Here is a 16,902-nt window from a genome sequence, read left to right on the forward strand (position 1 = left end):
GCAAGAATAGGAGATTTATCGTGCTGTCTATTCTGTTGCATTTTCCATCACATATTACCTTAAAAAAAAGAGAGGGGACTTTAGCTATGAAAGGACCCAAAGAAAATTCAAAACTTCCACGGGCTAGTTAAGGTCAAGGTTGTGAGGTTGTGGTGGTAATTCTTTGGCCAGCACCATGGCCGGCTCTACCGCACAGAGGAAACCCCTACAAGACAGGGCAGGAGCCGAATACGGCCGGTGAAGGACGCACTTGGGCGATGGAGGCCAGACAGGCCGAGACCTCATTCAAGTCCAACACTAGCCGGACCGCCTCCGGCAGGGAACCACAAAGACCTACCCAGGCGGAAAATACGGCCTCACCGCTCAGCGGATCCAGCTAAGCCCCGCCCACACGCCGCTCCTGCGCGCTGGATCCGCAACGTTCTGCTATGCCCCGCCAAAGACATGACGTGCACGTAGGCGGGGCCTAGGCTCCCAGGATCCGCCGGCTCTTGGCCTGTGGGTGGTGGCCCTGGTAACGCCGGTAGGAGAGGAGAGTCGGACGCTTCCTGGGTAGCCCGCCAGCTTCCGCGAAAGGGAACCTCCCTCCGTGGTGAAGAGGGGACCCTACAGGGTAAGTGCGGGGGGGGGGGGGGGGCGGGGATGCTTGTGGGGCCGGCGGAGTTTGCCGGACCCGGGGGTCTGCACGTGGGCCGCCCGGAGCGGGGGCGCGGAGTGGAAGAGGGGTCCAGACCCACGCGCCTGCCAGCTCCTCGGGCTTTAGCGGCGGTGCTTGCAGGAGACATCAGGGTCATTCGCACCCGGCTTTAACCTCCTGCTGCCTTAACGTCCTGGTTCCATTAGTCCTCCTTGAACTCTGGGCTCCGCTGACCCGTGAGGGGAGCGATTCGTGTTCTGGAAACTGGGTGGGCCAAATAGTAGGGGTCTCTGCCCCCAGGAAGCTGGAGCCCTGTTACATTCATTCATTCAGCAGCATTTGCTGACCGGTTCCCAGAGCTGTGCCAGATGCAGGAGATCCAGTAGGGGAAGGACTGGCAGGCCCAATTCCCTTCTGGGCCTCACAGCCCAGGTGGGAAGCCCAGGTAACGGGCAAGATCATGCCATTCTGACAGTACTGCGGATGTGAGGACAATAAACTCTGGCATTGCTGTAGTGACCAGGAATAGACCTCATAGGGTGGTCAGTCGGTTCTGCCTGAGCTGAGGCATGAGCCAGGAGTGCTCCAGGCTACCAGAGAGAGAGAGAGAGAGAGAGGCCAGAGGTGGATAGAGCTGGACACCAAGCTGGACTTCCTTCAGAGGAAAGCCTTGAAGCATCAGGAAGGTAGAAGAGAAGGGAGAGATAGGCAGGGACCATGGAAGGAAGGGTGTTTTTTATCTTAAGTTAGAAGCCATAGAATGGTTTTAAGGGTTGGGGAAAAGCCTGAATTGTTTTGTGAATGATGGTGGGCACAGACCCCATATCCTGGGCATCTACCCAAAGGAATCAGTCACCCAGAAGTGCCTGGGTAGTTTCAGTTGTCTCTCCAGACACTTGTAATCCAGAATCATGCATATCATGCCACATATCCTACATCCTTCAGGATGCCATGGAGGTCCTAACCCATAGCCACCCAGTGAAGGAAACTGAAACTTCTAGGAAAGAGGTTGCTTGGGGGTAGGTGGATATCAACTGTGATTACAAGGACCTTCTGACGCACTGTGCAAGACTCATGATGGATGGAGGGATTAGGGTTTGTCTGGGGGAGGTTCTTGTTTTGCTGTCACCAACATATTAGCAAGGTTCATGGGGGAGAAAAGCATAGTGATACAAATCCAGAAACTGTTTCTGTCTCCCCCCCACCCTTATAAGCATCAGTTGGCTAATAAGGTGTGTGTCTCTCTCCCTTGTGGAACCTCATATGACAAACCAGAGAGGTGGACAACCATGTAAAGAGATCTGGAAGAACCTCCCCTCCCACTCTGTCTTGTGAAAAGGAAACACCGGGTGATGTTAACAGGGCTGACTCATGTATGTATGCTTTTTTTTTTTCAGAGAAGGGGAGAAAAATCCATTTAAACCTACCAGGAGAATAAGTAGTGGTTTGTTAATGTCATTTAATTTTGGATAGGTTTTTAGCATATGTGACAGTCATTTGCACACATGGCCCTTTTGTGTATTTTAACTGAAAACCTTGACAAAACTGTCCAACATATTGTGGGGCCACTGATCCAAATCAGATGAGCTTGTATTTCCAGAAGCTCAGCTACCTTCCCTAGTTCTAGAACGATAGCCAAGGGATGGCCAGGCACTTGTCTCGGGCACCATTGCTCCAAATTCTGCTCTGTGACCCCACCCTCCCTCTGATGGAAGGTAGCCCCCAGCTGGAGTCAGCTGGGAGCAAGATATGCTAAGCCAAACCTCTTTTTGCCTTTGCACACCTTAGATCCTGCCCCACCCTACTCCCAGCCTACTCTTTATTCCCCACCTGGTTTACCTTCCTTATAGCCTTTTTCTAGACTCTTCCTTTAAAGGACAAAGCTAAAGTGAATTGTTTTCCTTCTAGGGAGGGCCTGATCAACACATTTACACTTATGGTGTTAGTGGTGCCCATGGAAATGCAATTTTCCCCTCCAGAGGTTGTCTCATAGTACTAGTATCACTGAACAAACATCTTAACCCAGTGGAGTGAAACTGGCTTTTAAGTTTGGGTCTCCAGGATGTGGAGGTTCCTGTGGGCCAGGCTGTTCCTGGCTCTATGCTTCCTAAATGTTATTTTCTATTTGGACTCTGTTTATGTCATGCCAAACTTCTTGGTGTGTAACTTTAATGATGATATGTAATTCCATGTGAGTATTTTTTTTGTTGTCTAAAGTAGAGTCTTACATTAATAGGGTAAGTGAAGTGATGGAGCACATTTGATTTGGAGACAGAAGCCAGAAAGTCTGGTCTGTGCCTCACCACGTGCCAGCTCTGTGATTCCAGGCAAGTCTGTTTTCAAACACTTTCTGGGCCTTGGTGCTGTCGTATGGCAATAAATTATGTAAGTCATATGTTATGTAGTGTAAGTGCCAGCCTTGTAGGCCTTTGGTAACAGGATATAGCATATGTAAAGTGTATTTTTTTAATGGGTAGACAAATGTAATAAAGAGCAACCTTTGCCTCAAAATTTGGTATTCCACCTGTTAATCTGATCATGTAGGACATGGTTCGTAGACTGACACAGGACATGATAAAATGTGATTATGAAAAAGGGTCTTCTACCCGTGTGGTTCAGACAGGCAAATGTGGTGCCAGCCTTCTGGTTGCAAAAGAGGAGAGAGAGTGTACAGAAAGAAAGAGAGAGAAAGAAAGGCAAGAAAGAGTCTTATAAAAAGCACCATCAGAATTGGAAGATGTTAGTATTACTTTTGTGTCCTTACTGTTCATCCTTAGAAATGGTTGCTTTAGAGCTTTCTTTATAAATACTTTTTTGTTTAATCACCTCTTAGCAATGGAAAACTCTGGGTTACAGTAACCTAACGAGGGTTAGGGTGAGAGGGTAGGGTGTAGGGTGAACACTGGCTGCCTGGGGATGGGCATTCCCCAGGTCACATCTCAGCCTTGATTGTTGCTGGATCTTCTCTCTGTAATTGATTTCTTCATTCCTAATCTTAGCTAACATCTCAGTGCAGATGGTTCCCCAGGTCACAGCCCCAAACCTGCTCTCTCACAAGGGTCAGTTCCATTTCTGACCCATGCCCTGCTGTCATTTCAAACTTGTAGAAAACCTGGTCACTATTGTCTCCCAAACAGCCTGCTTCTGTTGGTGGCCATCATCTGGGTCATGAAGCAATGTTGATGGCTCCATCTTTCCCTGACTACCAGAGAATTGCTAAGCCATCATCTAGCCTCATTTACCAGCAAGTATTGGCTTACTGGCTGTGGGCTCTGGCCTTGTGTTGGGGTTGGGAATGAGTGGGCTGGTCCTTGCTTCTAGAGAGGCACTCTAACCAGAAGGAAGAAAGGCACAAATGAATAGCTCCACATACCACTTACTCAAGGAGGGGAAATGTGTAGAGCACCAAAGAGCCCAAGAGAGAAGCCTCTAGCTGCCAGGGTTTAGAGTGGCAGTAAACATCTTGGGTGGATTTTGTAGAGATGTGGAGAAAAGACAAGAGAAATAAGATCTTTTTCAAAAAGCAAAACAAAACACTCAACCAACTGAGCCACCTACGCTCCCCTCTTCTGGGAGTTTTATAGTTTTAGGTTTTATAGTTAGGTCTTTAATCCATTTTGAATTAATTTCTGTATATGGTATAAGGAAAGGATCCAACTTCAGTCTTTTGTGTGTGTATATCCAGTTTTCCCAGTACCATTTCTTAAAGAGACTATCCTTTCCCTCATGAATGGTCTCGATACCCTTATCAAAGACCATTTTACCATGTATGTAAGGGTTTACCTCTGGATTTTCTGTTCTGTTGGTCTATGTGTCCCACTACCACAAGCTTTTAATTACTGTGGCTTTGTAGTATGTTTTGAAATCAGGAAGTATAAGGCATCCAATTAGTTCTTTTTCAAGATTGTTTTGTGATTTGGGGGTCCCTTGAGATTCCTTATGAATTTTAGGATTTATTTTTTTCTGTCTCTGCAAAAAATTCATTAGGATTTTGATAGGAATTGCATTGAACCTGTGGACCATTACAGATAGTATTGATATCCTAACAATATTAAGTCTTCCAGTCCATGAACACGGGTTATCTTACTATTTATTTGACTCAGTTTTCTTTCAGCTATGTTCTGTAGTGTTCAGGGTACAAGTCTTTCACCTCCTTGGTTAACTTTTTTCTTTTTGAAATTTTTATTTATTTGTTTGTTTATTTTGAGAAAGAGAGCATGTGTGAGTAGGAGAGAGGGGCAGAGAGAGAGTAAATCCCAAGCAGGGTCCATGCTCAACACAGCCCGATGCAGGGCTTGATCCCATGACCCTGGGATCATGACCTGAGCCAAAATCAAGAGTCAGATGCTCAGCCAACTGAGCCACCCCAGGTACACCTTGGTTGTTAATTTTATTCTTCAGTATTTTATTCCTTTGATGCTATTGTAAATAGAATTATTTTCTTAATTTTCTTTTCAGATTGTTCATTATAGTGTATAGAAACAACTGATTTTTGTGTGTTGATATTGTGTTCTGTAACCTTGAATTTATTAGTTCTAACAGTTATTTTCCTTCCTTGTGGAATCTTTAGGGTTTTCTACATATAAGATCATGTAATCTATGAACAGATCATTTTATTTCTTCTTCCCACTTTGGATGCCTTTTATTTCTTTTACTTTCCTGATTGGTCTGGCTAAAACTTCCAATGTTATGTTGAATGGAAGTGTTGAAAACAGACATCCTTTCTTGTTTCTGATTTTAAAGTAAAAGTTTTCAGTCTTCCACTATTGAGTCTGATGTCAGTTGTTGGGTTTGTATATATGGCCTTTATTATGTTGAAGTATTTTCTTCTATTCCTGTTTGCTGGTTATTTTTATTATTAAAAAGTGTTGGAGGGGCGTCTGGGTGGCGCAGTCGGTTAAGCATCTGACTTCAGCCAGGTCACGATCTCGCGGTCTGTGAGTTCGAGCCCCGTGTCAGGCTCTGGGCTGATGGCTCAGAGCCTGGAGCCTGTTTCCGATTCTGTGTCTCCCTCTCTCTCTGCCCCTCCCCCGTTCATGCTCTGTCTCTCTCTGTCCCAAAATAAATAAACGTTGAAAAAAAAATTTTTTTTTTTAAAAAAAGTGTTGGATTTTATTAAATGTTTTTTCTGCATTGATTGAGATCATCATACGGATTTTTCCCCTTTATTCTGTTAATGTGATATATTTGCCTTGATGGGTTTTAAATCTTGAACCATTCTTGCATTCTAGGAATAAATCCCAGTTGGTCCTTTTGCTGTGTGGTTGAATTCAGTTTGCTGCTATTTGTTGAGGATTTTTGCATCACTATTCATAAGGAATGCTGGTCTGTATTTTCTTGTAGTGTCTTTGTCTTGTAGTGGCTTTGGTATTAGGGTAATGCTGGCCTTATTGAATGAGTTAAAACGTTCCTTTTCTTCAATTCGGGGGAAGATTTTGGGATTCTTCTTAAAATGTTTGGTAAAATTAGTAGTGACCAGATCACTAGTCATTTGGTCCAGGAGTTTTCATTCTTGGGAGATTTTTGATTACTGATTCAATCTCCTTACTACTTATAGGTCTTCAGATTTTCTATTTCTTCATAATTCATCTTGGTAGGTTGTGTTTCTAGGAATTTATTGATTTCATGTAGGTTATCCAATTATTGGTGTACAGTTGAACATAAAACTCTTATAATCATTTTCATTCTGTAAAATCAGTAGTAATGTTCCCTTAATTTCTGATTTTAGTTATAATTTATATCTTCTCTCTTTATTCCTTAGTCAGTATAGCTAAAGGTTCAGTTAAGGTGATCTTTTCAAAGAACAAGCTCTTGGCTTCATGGATTTTTCTGTTTTTCTATCTTCTGCTTATCCTGCTTTAATTTTTATTGTTTCCTTCCTTCTAGTTTTGTGTTTAATTTGTTCTTTTTCTAGTTCCTTAAGGTGTAAAGTTAGGTTGTTGGTTTGCAATCTTTCTTATAATGTAAGCATTTACAGCTATAAATTTCCTTCTTGGTACTGCTTTCACTGCATTCCAAGGTTTGGTATGTTGTGTTTTCATTTTCACCTGTCAGAAGGTATTTTCTGATTTCCTTTTTGATTTCTTTTTTAACACATTAGCTAAAAGTGTGGTGTTCAGTTTTCCAGCTTTCCTTCTTCTATTGATTTCTAGTTTCATTCCACTGTAATCAGAAAATATACTTTGATTGTGATCTTTTAAAATACATTAAGACATGTTTTGTAGCTTCTCATCTTGTCTGTCCTGGAGGATGTTCCATGTGCACTTGAGAAGAATGTGGATTCTGCTGTTGTTGGGTGGTCTGTATGTGCCTCTCAGGTCCAGGTGGTCTTTAGTGTTGTTCAAGTTCCCTATTTCTTTATTGATCTTCTGTCTGGTTTTTTTATCCTTTATTGAAAGTGGGATATTGAATTCTCCTACTATTATTGTACAACTATTTCTCCTTTCAGTTCTGTTTGTTTCATATATTTAAGAGCTCTGTTGTATATGTTTATAATTGTTATGTTAGTGGAGACTTGACCCTTTTATCATTGTATGTTTTTATTTTTTCTGACAGTTTTTGATTCAAAGTCTGTTTTGTCTAATGTTAGTATAGCCACTTCTACTCTGTTTTGGTTATTCTTTTCATGGAATCTTTTTCATTCTTTTACTTTCAGTCTGTATATGCCCTTAGATCTAAAGTAAGTCTCTTGTAGAATGATACGGTTGGATCTTGTTTTTTTATCCATTCAGCTACTCTATGTATCTTGGTTGGAAAGTTTAATCCATTTACATTTAAAGTACTGACAGGGAGGGCTGCCTGGGTGGCTCAGTTGGTTAAGTGTCCAACTTCAGCTCAGGTCATGATCTCACGGTCCGTGAGTTTGAGCCCTCTGTCAGGCTCTGTGCCGACAGCTCAGAGCATGGAGCCCGCTTTGGATTCTGTGTGTCCCTGTGTCTCTGCCTCTCCCTCCCACATGCTCTGTCTCTTCTCTCTAAAAACTAAATAAACATTTAAAAAAATTTAAAAATTAAAGTACTGACAGGGAAGGACTACTTTTGCCATTTTATTTTGTGTAGGTCTTATAGCTTTTTTTGTCCCTCATTTCCTCCATTATTGCTTTCCTTTGGGTGTAATTGATTCTTTTCTAAGGACAGTATTTATTCCTTTCTCATTTCCTTTTATATATATTTTCTAGATATTTTCTTGGTGATTACCACAGAGATTACATATAACATCCTGAAATTATAAGTCTGTTCTAAAATTTATCCCAGTTTAGCTTGAATTACATATGTTAACTCTTCTCCTTTATATCATATATCTTCCTAATTTGTTTTTGATGTCACAGCATTTGTTTTGCTTTGTTTTACTTTTATTTATTTTGAGATAGAGAGAGTGCAAGTTGGGGAGGGGCAGAGAGAGAGAATCCCAAGCAGGCTCCACACTGTCAGCACGAAGCCCAATCAGAGGCCTGAACTCAAAACCTGTGAGATCATGACCTGAGCTGAAGTCAGATGCTTAACCAACTGAGCCACCCACATACCCCTCAGCATTTGTTTTTTTTAATGCTGAAGAAAATAAAAAGTGGAGTTACAAACCAAATATACACTAATACTGGTTGTTGTGTTTGTCCACGTATTTAACTTCTTTGGAGATCTTTATATTTTCTTATGGATTTCTGTTACTGTTTGGCGTCCTTTCATGTCAACCTTTAGCATTTGTTGTAGGGCAGGTCTGCTGGCAAAGAACTCCCTCAGCTTTCATTTATCTGGGAATGCCTTAATTTCACCTTCATTTTTGAAGGACAGTTTTACTGAATATGAAATTCTCAGCTGACAGATTTTTCTTTTAGCAGTTTGAATATATCATCCCGCTGCTTTCAGATCTCCAAAATTTCTGTTGAGAAATGGGCTGATAATCTTATTATTTAAGGATTCTTTGTACATGATGAATTGCTTTTCTCTTGCTGCTTTCAAGATTCCTTCTTTTATTTTCTGGCTTTCAGTGGTGTGATTACAGTGTATCTCAGCATGAGTCTCTGGGTTTATCCTCCTTGGAGTTCAGCCATTATTTCTGTCCTTCTCTCTGTGTTTTCTTCCGGGCTCCTGAAATGTGCCTGTTGGTCCCTTGTGGTGTCCCATAAATCCCTTGGGCTCTGTTCACTTTTTTTATGTCTTTTTTTCTTTTGCTCCTCTGATTCAATAAGTTTAATGTCCATGTTCAAGTTCACTGGTTCTTCTGCCTGCTCAGATTTGCTGTTAAACCCCTCTTGTGAATTTTTCAATATATTTAGCTCCACAGTTTGGTTGCTTTTTATAATTTCTATTTCTTCATTGATATTCCCATTTTGTTGTCATATGTCATATTCCATATTTCTTTCAGTTCTTGTGTTTCACCATATGTTAGACGGTTGTTTTAAGTCTTTATCTGGTATATCCAATGCCTATGTTTCTTCAGAGACAGTTTCTGCCACCTTTTGTTCCTTTGAATGGGCCAAATTTTCCTGTATCTTGGTATGCCTTGTGATTTCTATTGTTGAAAAGTGGAGCATTTAAGAAAATAGCCACCTCTCTGAGGCTTTGCAGACTGGTTCTGTGCCATGAAAGATCTTCACTAATTAACAGAATGTGTCTGAGCCTTCGAGTCAGTCCAGGGCAAAGGCTTAAGGTCCTCTCAGGATTGTTACCTGGGCGTGTGTGTGTATTAGTTTCAATTCTCCCGTATGTCATGGTTGCTTTTAAATGTCTTAATTTCTTAAACGGTTCCGTCCACACTCCTTCTTAGGTGTTCAATGTTTTCTTGTTTCTTACACACACACACACACACACACACACACACACACACACAAACCTGGCCTCTTGCCCCAAGCATGTGTGGTTCTGCAGTCACCCCGTGACTTTCATAAGAAGTACCCATAACTGCCTTCCACGGTTTTCCCCCATTGGAGCTCTGAGCTCCAAGTCAGGCAAAACAGAGACCTGTCTCTTGGGCAGCCTGAAGATAGGTTAGAATGTTGCTCTGATCCCTCCAGTTTGAAGGAAGGAGATAGGTAGACACTGAGCTGCTGCTTCCTTTAGACTGCACTGTGCAGAGAGGGGTGGGGGCAAGGATGAGTAAACACCACTGAACTTAACGAACATTCTGAATGTGATTTCTTGATTCGGCATTTGCTTGTAGAAATCTATGGATCTTTGACTGTTTTTCAGAATGCCTATAAAATATTACAGCCAGTCCCAATTTTTTTCTAATATTTCTGTGGGGGAGCAAGGGCCTAGAGCTCCCTATTCTACTGTCTTGCTGATGTTCCTCTCCTCATTAAAGGATTTGAAACAGGGACTCTTTTTATTTTTTTTTAATGTTTATTTTTCAGAGAGAGAGAGAGAACACATGTACATGAGAGAGGGACACAGAAGATCTGAAGCAGGATTTGTACTGACTGCAGAGAGCCCAATGTGGGGCTTGAACTCACAAACTGTGAGATCATGACCTGAGCCAAAGTCAGATGCTTAACTGACAGAGCCACCTGGGCACCCCAAAATAGGGACTCTTGTGTGTCTGGTGACAGTATGGGAGGTAGACAGGGATAGAGGTGCATCCTCCATCCTTCTAGATAGGGACCTGTGTTCTCAACTGAGCTGCAGTGGCACAACCAGGATAAGTTCCTGACCTTGAAGCTCATGGCGTAGAGGGTGACATGGACCTTCAGGAATTAATCCCACAGATCCTGGCATTGTTACAGATTATGGGGGTACCAGGCCAGAGGGGGCAGGGAGTACAGAGAGAGCATAATGGGGGTGAGGATCTTTCAAGTTGAGGGTGGTCAGGGATAGTGGGGACAATAACATTTCAGCTGAGGCTTGGGGATGAGAACAAGGTTGACTGGGTTGCACGAGCATTCTGGGAACTGGTAACAGTGTGTGCAAAGGGACTGAGGCAGAGAGAAGCTGAGTTCTAGGGACAGAAGGAGGCACTAGGTTCTCAGAGCACTATGAGCAAAGGCAAGAGAGGATGAGAGAAAGCTACAAAGGCTGGTGAGGATTCAGGGTGTGCACCACGATCCTAAGAGCAGTAAGAAGCTCCCAAGTGAGACCCAAGAGAGGCTCAAAGTTAGGCAGGAATAGGGGTGGGGAGGAGGCTTGCTCCTTGGTCCTGCCAACTAGACTTTCCCTCAGCCCTGTGCACAGCAGATGCTCAGGGAAGGGTGATTTGCCCTGCTCCCTGCCTAAGCTTGGGTGGTGGGCCACTGGTGTCCCCCTGAGCAGGAGCACAGAGACATCCAAAGGTTTGGGCAGTGCTCTTGGATCTGAGGGCATCCAGGTGTAGCTGCAGGGCTAGATCCTGGAAAGGAGTGGCCACAGAAGTCCTGGACTCCCTTCCCCACCACCCCAAGGGCCACTTTCATTCCATTTCTCCTCTGCCCAGACAACCTCAAGGTTGGTGTGAAGACCACCACAGGCTTGCCCCCTGCACTTTTAACTCTGGCCCCTGCTTTTCTTCTTCCCAGAGAGTGTAGTCACACTATCTTCCAGCACTCCTGCCTGTCACTGTCCCTGGTTCCAAGGGGGGTGTTACCTCCCACTACCCTGCTATAAAGCCAGCATTGAATATGGGCTGGCACATTCTCTGTGTCCTCTTCTGAGCACATCACACATCTCATTGTATCCCCAAACAGCATCACAAAGCAGCTTTCCCCCTTACAGATGAGGAGACCAGCCCTCATGAAGGTTAACTTGCCCACAGTCACATGCTGCTATGGGCAGAGTATAAACCCATGTCCTGCTTTCAGCCTTGTACTTCCCTGTCTCCTTACTCCTAGGAGAGTCCACTCCATTTACAACTTACAGAGTGAGGGATGAACAGACAGGTGGACATTCCCCAAGGGTAGGGAGCCCTGAGAATCAAGCACCCTGCTTCTTATTCTTTGAAGCCTCAGGTTCCCACATGGTGTCTTATACCAGAAGCTGCTAAGAAAGCTTGAATGAATGCTTTATTTGAGGGGCTGAGGGGTATTGAACCAAAGACAGTGGCACGGAGTTAGTTTCTTTTACTGCTCGGGTAGGATTTCATAGGCTGGGAAAGCACATAGGCATTATTTCCTCCTTGGCGGAGTATTCTGCCTGAGTAAAACGAGACATCTCCTGTGAAACTTCCAGGAAGATGAGCTGCATTTCTCAGACGTGGCTGGGGCTCTCTGTAGTCCCCAAAGGATGGGACTTTAAGCCTTCTGAGAAGTGAACACCTATATAGAAGAGGAAGCGAGAACTGAAAGAATGGATTGGACACATGTTCCTGTACCCTGAGAGGTTTGGGGATACCATTTACATCTGGCTTTTTAAAGTGCCCATAAATCCAAAAGCCACTTGTCTGGAACAGCACTTGCCTTAGAGCTGGCAGCTGTGGATCTGTGCCCCGAGTCAGCCTCAGCAAGACCTCCCACCTCGAACAGATTATCTAGTCTTATAAAGACTATAGTGTTTTATATATATATATATATATATATATATATATATATATATATATATATATATATATATATAGAAAGACTTTATATATGTGTGTATATGTATATACATATAACTAGCCTCAGTTCCTCTTCTCTTCTTAAAATTTTTTTAATGTTTATTTATTTTTGAGAGAGAGACAGAGCATGGATGGGGGAGGGGCAGAGGGAGGAAACATAAAATCTGAAGCAGGCTCCAGGCTGTCAGCGCAGAGCCCGATGCAGGGCTCGAACTCACGAGCTGCGAGATCATGACCTGAGCCAAAGTCGGCCGCCCAACCGACTGAGCCACCCAGGTACCCCCTCTTCTCTTCTATAAAGTGGGCTCATACCTTCTAGAAGCTCTTTGAAGACCAAATGAAGCTTCTCATTCCAGGCAGAAAAATGCAGACCAGTTTCTGGCTGAATGTTTTGTCTCCGAGCACAAATGTTTGTCTGACTCGCCCTGGAAGCTTGCTAACATGTTTTTCCTGCTTTCCCTCCCTTTTCACCAACAGCTTCAGCACAGTCCTCAGCAGATAGAGGCATGAGAAAAATACCAAATAATGGGAACCTGAAGATGACAAAAGTGGCTTACCCTCTGGGGCTGTTCATTTGCCTGTTCATCTATGTCGCCTATATCAAGTGGCACTGGGCCTCCGCCACCCAGGCCTTCTTCAGCATCACTGAGGTAGCGTCTGGGGCCCGGAGGGGCCAGCAGGCTCATAGTCCTCTGGGGACAGCTACACATGGTCATGAGGTTTTCTATGGCATCATGTTTGACGCAGGAAGCACTGGCACCCGTGTGCACATCTTCCAATTCGCCCGGCAGCCTGGAGGTATGCTGGGCAGAGGGCCCTGGCCATTCACTGCATGGTTCTCCTTGCTCATGTCAGAGCTCTCGGGATCTCTTCCACTTAGAGACAATGGTTTATCAGCATGTGAGCTGGATGCCCTGCCTTGGACTCATCTGGGAACTTGTCAAAAATGCAGTTCCCAGAGAAGCTGGCTCCGGTGTGGTTTGGGGCCCAGGAATCTGAATTTCCCTGGAGCACCAGACTGTCCATACTCACACTAGCATCTGGTGACCACCTCAGGGCAACTGAGATCCCCAAGGGTATTGGGTGGCCTGTCCTGTCCCAGTGTTTACCAGCATGTCAGATGACTAGGACCATGACTTAAGCCAGAAGCTGCGTTGGGAGAGGTTAAGGCAGGAAGTTGCCCCAAACTCAGACTGGTATGAGGCAGCAGTCTGGGTAAGTCATGAACTGGCACGGACCTAGGACCCAGGCTGACATGGTGCTGCCCAATGGGTCCAGGAGGAGAGGGGGGTGACAGACGAGAGTGGCCTCAGCAGTGCGGAGGGAGCTGGAGTCTGAGCCCCATCAGCTTTGCTTGCTAGGGTGGGGACCACAGGCTTCCGGCAAGAAGGAGGAGGGAGTTTGTGTATGTTCGCCCCCTAACTGCTCCTGTGGAGAGACACAGTCACTGCCCAGCTCTGAACTCTTTCCCTCCCCACTTTGATCTCCTTCTCTAGCGCCCCTTGTACCCTCCAGCTCTGAGGGCCACCCTCCAGCTTCTAGCCAATGAGTGTTTTCCCCCTGGCTGCTCAGTAGGTCTGCTGGTCGTGTCTGGTTCTTTGCTGACCCTCGAAACCTTTTGAGTAGACACTGTTTTTGAGCTGGTGGCAACAGACACCATTAGTAGTTCTCTCCAAAACTGTTGTGGCATATTTTCTCTACTCTTCATCTGCTCTATTAATTAACTCATTTCAGTAGTTAAAGTTTTATATGCCAGACCTACATACTTCCCATAACGGTTTTGAAGCTTTTAAGACAATTCATATTCAGAATGTAATCCTTTAGTAGCCATATTCCAGTATTTTATCTCTGGAGAGACATCCTTTCAAAAAGTTCTGTCCCTGATTTTTCCTCCTGGGTCTTCATGTCCAAATTTGGACCAGCATCCCTTGGCCACCAGTATACCCCTGAACACTCCCTTGCTATATGCTCATGAGTCCAGGCCCCTTATGGTTTAAAAGAAGGGAAAAAATAAATGTTCTTTCAGAACCTATACTACATCCATCCTAGAACAGAGAAATGATTTTCATGTTTGCAGTTTGGAATCATCTGTCCTGCTCCTCTGTTAATTTCACGAAAACCATGTTAAAATTTAGCACTTTAGATGGATACAGTTTTGTATATAAATTATACCTCAGTAAGGTTGACTAAAAAAAAAAAAAAAAAAAAATTCTGACCAAAGCTCAGGTGTTAACATTCATCTTGTTTATCTGAACTAAAGAGGCAGCATCCCAGTCACCCTGGGATTGGTCTGATTTCAGGCATCTGCTTTGAAAAGGGCAGCAAGCCATTGTTGTATATATTTATATATTCGTGTATATATTTGCCGTGTACTTTTTTAAACATGTTTCCCCCTTAGAAACTCCCACTTTGACCCATGAGACCTTCAAAGCACTGAAGCCAGGTCTTTCTGCTTATGCTGATGATGTTGAAAAGGTAATTATTTTCTCTCACATCTGTTGTTCTTCAGATTTGTCTTCCAACTGTATAATCTGTTAAAGCCAGCTCCCTATCTGTTGAGTGCAGTAGGCCTTCTTCACAGAGAAAAGCATCTCTGACAGTACTAACCTGGGACATCTCCTGCTGTTTAGAATGATCAGTTGGAGGAAACTGGTACTGCACGTGAGGCTCAAGGAGGGCTGCTGCCCCCACCCTAGGGCCTTCCCCCAGCCAACACACATGCCACCCAGAAGTCTTAGTGTGGTTCAAAAACACAAAGCCTACAAACTTGACAAAAAGCATTATTTGAGGGGCGCCTGGGTGGCTCAGTTGGTTGAGTGTCCAACTTTGGCTCAGGTCATGATCTCACAGTTCTTGGGTTCAAGCCCCGCTCTGCTGACAGCTGAGAGCCGGGAGCCTGCTTTGGATTCTGTGTCTCCCTCTCTCTCTGACCCTCCCCTGCTTGTGCTCTGTTTCTCTCTCTTTCAAAAATGAACATTTAAAAAAATTGCTTTAAAAAAAAGCATTATTTGAGAGTTTGTTTTTGTTTCAGTTCCTCTGATTGAGGGTGACAAAAGTTGACTAACACAAAAAATTGAAGTTAAAAATGTATTATGTAAAATCCACAAAACCAAGTAAGTGTGAAAGATTTATTTAAACCGTCAAACAATGATTTTTGTAAGTTTGTAGCTTTTATATTTTTTGAGTCCTTAAAGCTTATAGCTGCACTAATACTGGACACCTGTATTTCCACTAAAGCACTGATGAAACGGACTAGTTAGTGATATACCTATACATGCCTTTTGGCTCAAATATGTCTTAAAAGCTGATGTATCATTTTTGCCCACAAGTGTCTCTTGATCTCAGTGAAGTCATACCCTGCTTTCCTGTGGCTTGGTTAAAATTGAAAACAAAACTGAAATGAGTGATGCTAGAGTAACCATAAGGTTACACATGATTAAATTAGATGTCTTTAGAATAAACTCATAGGACTTTTAAACTCTTATTTGTTTTAGTAGGCAGTACACATTCAAGTGGGACATATTTCACAGCTTCACAGGGCAGACAATGAGAACTCTCCTCCCTCTCTAGTCCCCTCCAGGAGAGCTGGTGTCCTTGGTTTCTTATGTGTCCTTCAAGGGCTAGGTGATATACCTATGAGCAAATACATCTATATTCTTCCCCCTCCCCTATTTTTACAATAGAATGGCATTCACATTGTTACATACTTTGTTTTTGTCCTTCAGCAGTATAACATGGAGAACATTTACTATCAGGATATGAAGAGCTTCCTTGATTTTTCTGGCAATGATATTGCAATATGTGCGGGCACATTAAATTACAGAACCAGTCCCCTCCTGAAAGACATTTGGATAATGTCTAACACTTTACTCTTAACTGTATAAGGCTGCAGTTTGTCACCTTATATGAACTTCATTACCCCCACATGCAAGGGCATTTATCTCAGATGAATTCTTACAATGGGATTTCTGAGTAAAAGGAATGTATGTTTTCTTGGACAGACATTGCCAAATTGCCCTCCCCCACACCACCCCACAGCATTGTACCTAATGATAATGCCCAGCAATACTTTACCAAAGTTGTTTTGCCACCTATGCACTGACACAGGGCCGTAGCCAACTTTTGGACCTCAAGCATTCTGGCAGGTGTAAATGATTCCTCTGTGTAGTTATTCATGGGATTTTAGCACCATGAGAGATTCCCCACGATGTCCAGGGGAATCACAGCTCATCTGAGGTCACCCACTGGGGGTTGGTGATGGGGGCTGGGTGGGGTTTTGGTTGCCAGAGTATAGAACAGCAAGACCCCTATTGTGTGTGTCCTTATCCCACCATGCTCCACTGCCAAGGGTGTTTCTCTGTACTCACTTGGTCCCTGTTGCCCCTCACACCCACCAGCACCACTTAAGTCATTTTCTGCCAATTTGGAAAATTAGAAGAAAATGTATTTATGAGTTAATAAAACCAAAAGGGTTGGGGGAGTATCTGTGACCCTGTATGCTGATCTTTGACAGATTCTACTTTACTTTTACCACCTTCACAGAGTACTTCGGGAATTCAGGAATTACTGGATGTTGCTAAAAAAGACGTTCCTTTTGACTTCTGGAAGGCTACCCCCTTGGTTCTCAAGGCCACAGCTGGTTTACGTCTATTACCAGGAGAAAAGGCTCAGAAGTTACTGCAAAAGGTGATCTTATCCATTTACCCCTGGGGGGGGGGGGGGGCAGGGCGGAGGTGCATAGCTTATGATATCTGGAGACACCAAAT

General features: G+C 43.8%; 1 protein-coding gene across 9 annotated transcripts in view; it reads left to right on the top strand.

The window, feature by feature from the left end:
- The first annotated feature begins 449 nt into the window (after positions 1-449).
- ENTPD6 (ectonucleoside triphosphate diphosphohydrolase 6) overlaps positions 450-16,902 on the top strand; it is a 46,195-nt gene continuing 29,742 nt past the window's right edge. The window contains exons 1-7 of one of the 9 annotated variants that reach the window (XM_053200330.1): positions 450-613; positions 1,913-2,010; positions 2,874-2,968; positions 11,774-11,919; positions 12,614-12,934; positions 14,535-14,611; positions 16,679-16,822. In XM_053200330.1, the coding sequence (XP_053056305.1) occupies positions 12,643-12,934; positions 14,535-14,611; positions 16,679-16,822 (513 nt within the window). In that variant the 5' untranslated portion in view covers positions 450-613; positions 1,913-2,010; positions 2,874-2,968; positions 11,774-11,919; positions 12,614-12,642. Of the gene's footprint in view, positions 614-1,912; positions 2,011-2,873; positions 2,969-5,732; positions 11,920-12,613; positions 12,935-14,534; positions 14,612-16,678; positions 16,823-16,902 lie in introns of those variants that run through there. The other 8 variants (XM_027069428.2, XM_053200329.1, XM_027069427.2 and 5 more) reach the window with 8 other exon arrangements.

Source organism: Acinonyx jubatus, chromosome A3 (genome assembly GCF_027475565.1).
Source record: "Acinonyx jubatus isolate Ajub_Pintada_27869175 chromosome A3, VMU_Ajub_asm_v1.0, whole genome shotgun sequence".
NCBI classification, from domain to species: Eukaryota; Metazoa; Chordata; class Mammalia; order Carnivora; family Felidae; genus Acinonyx; species Acinonyx jubatus.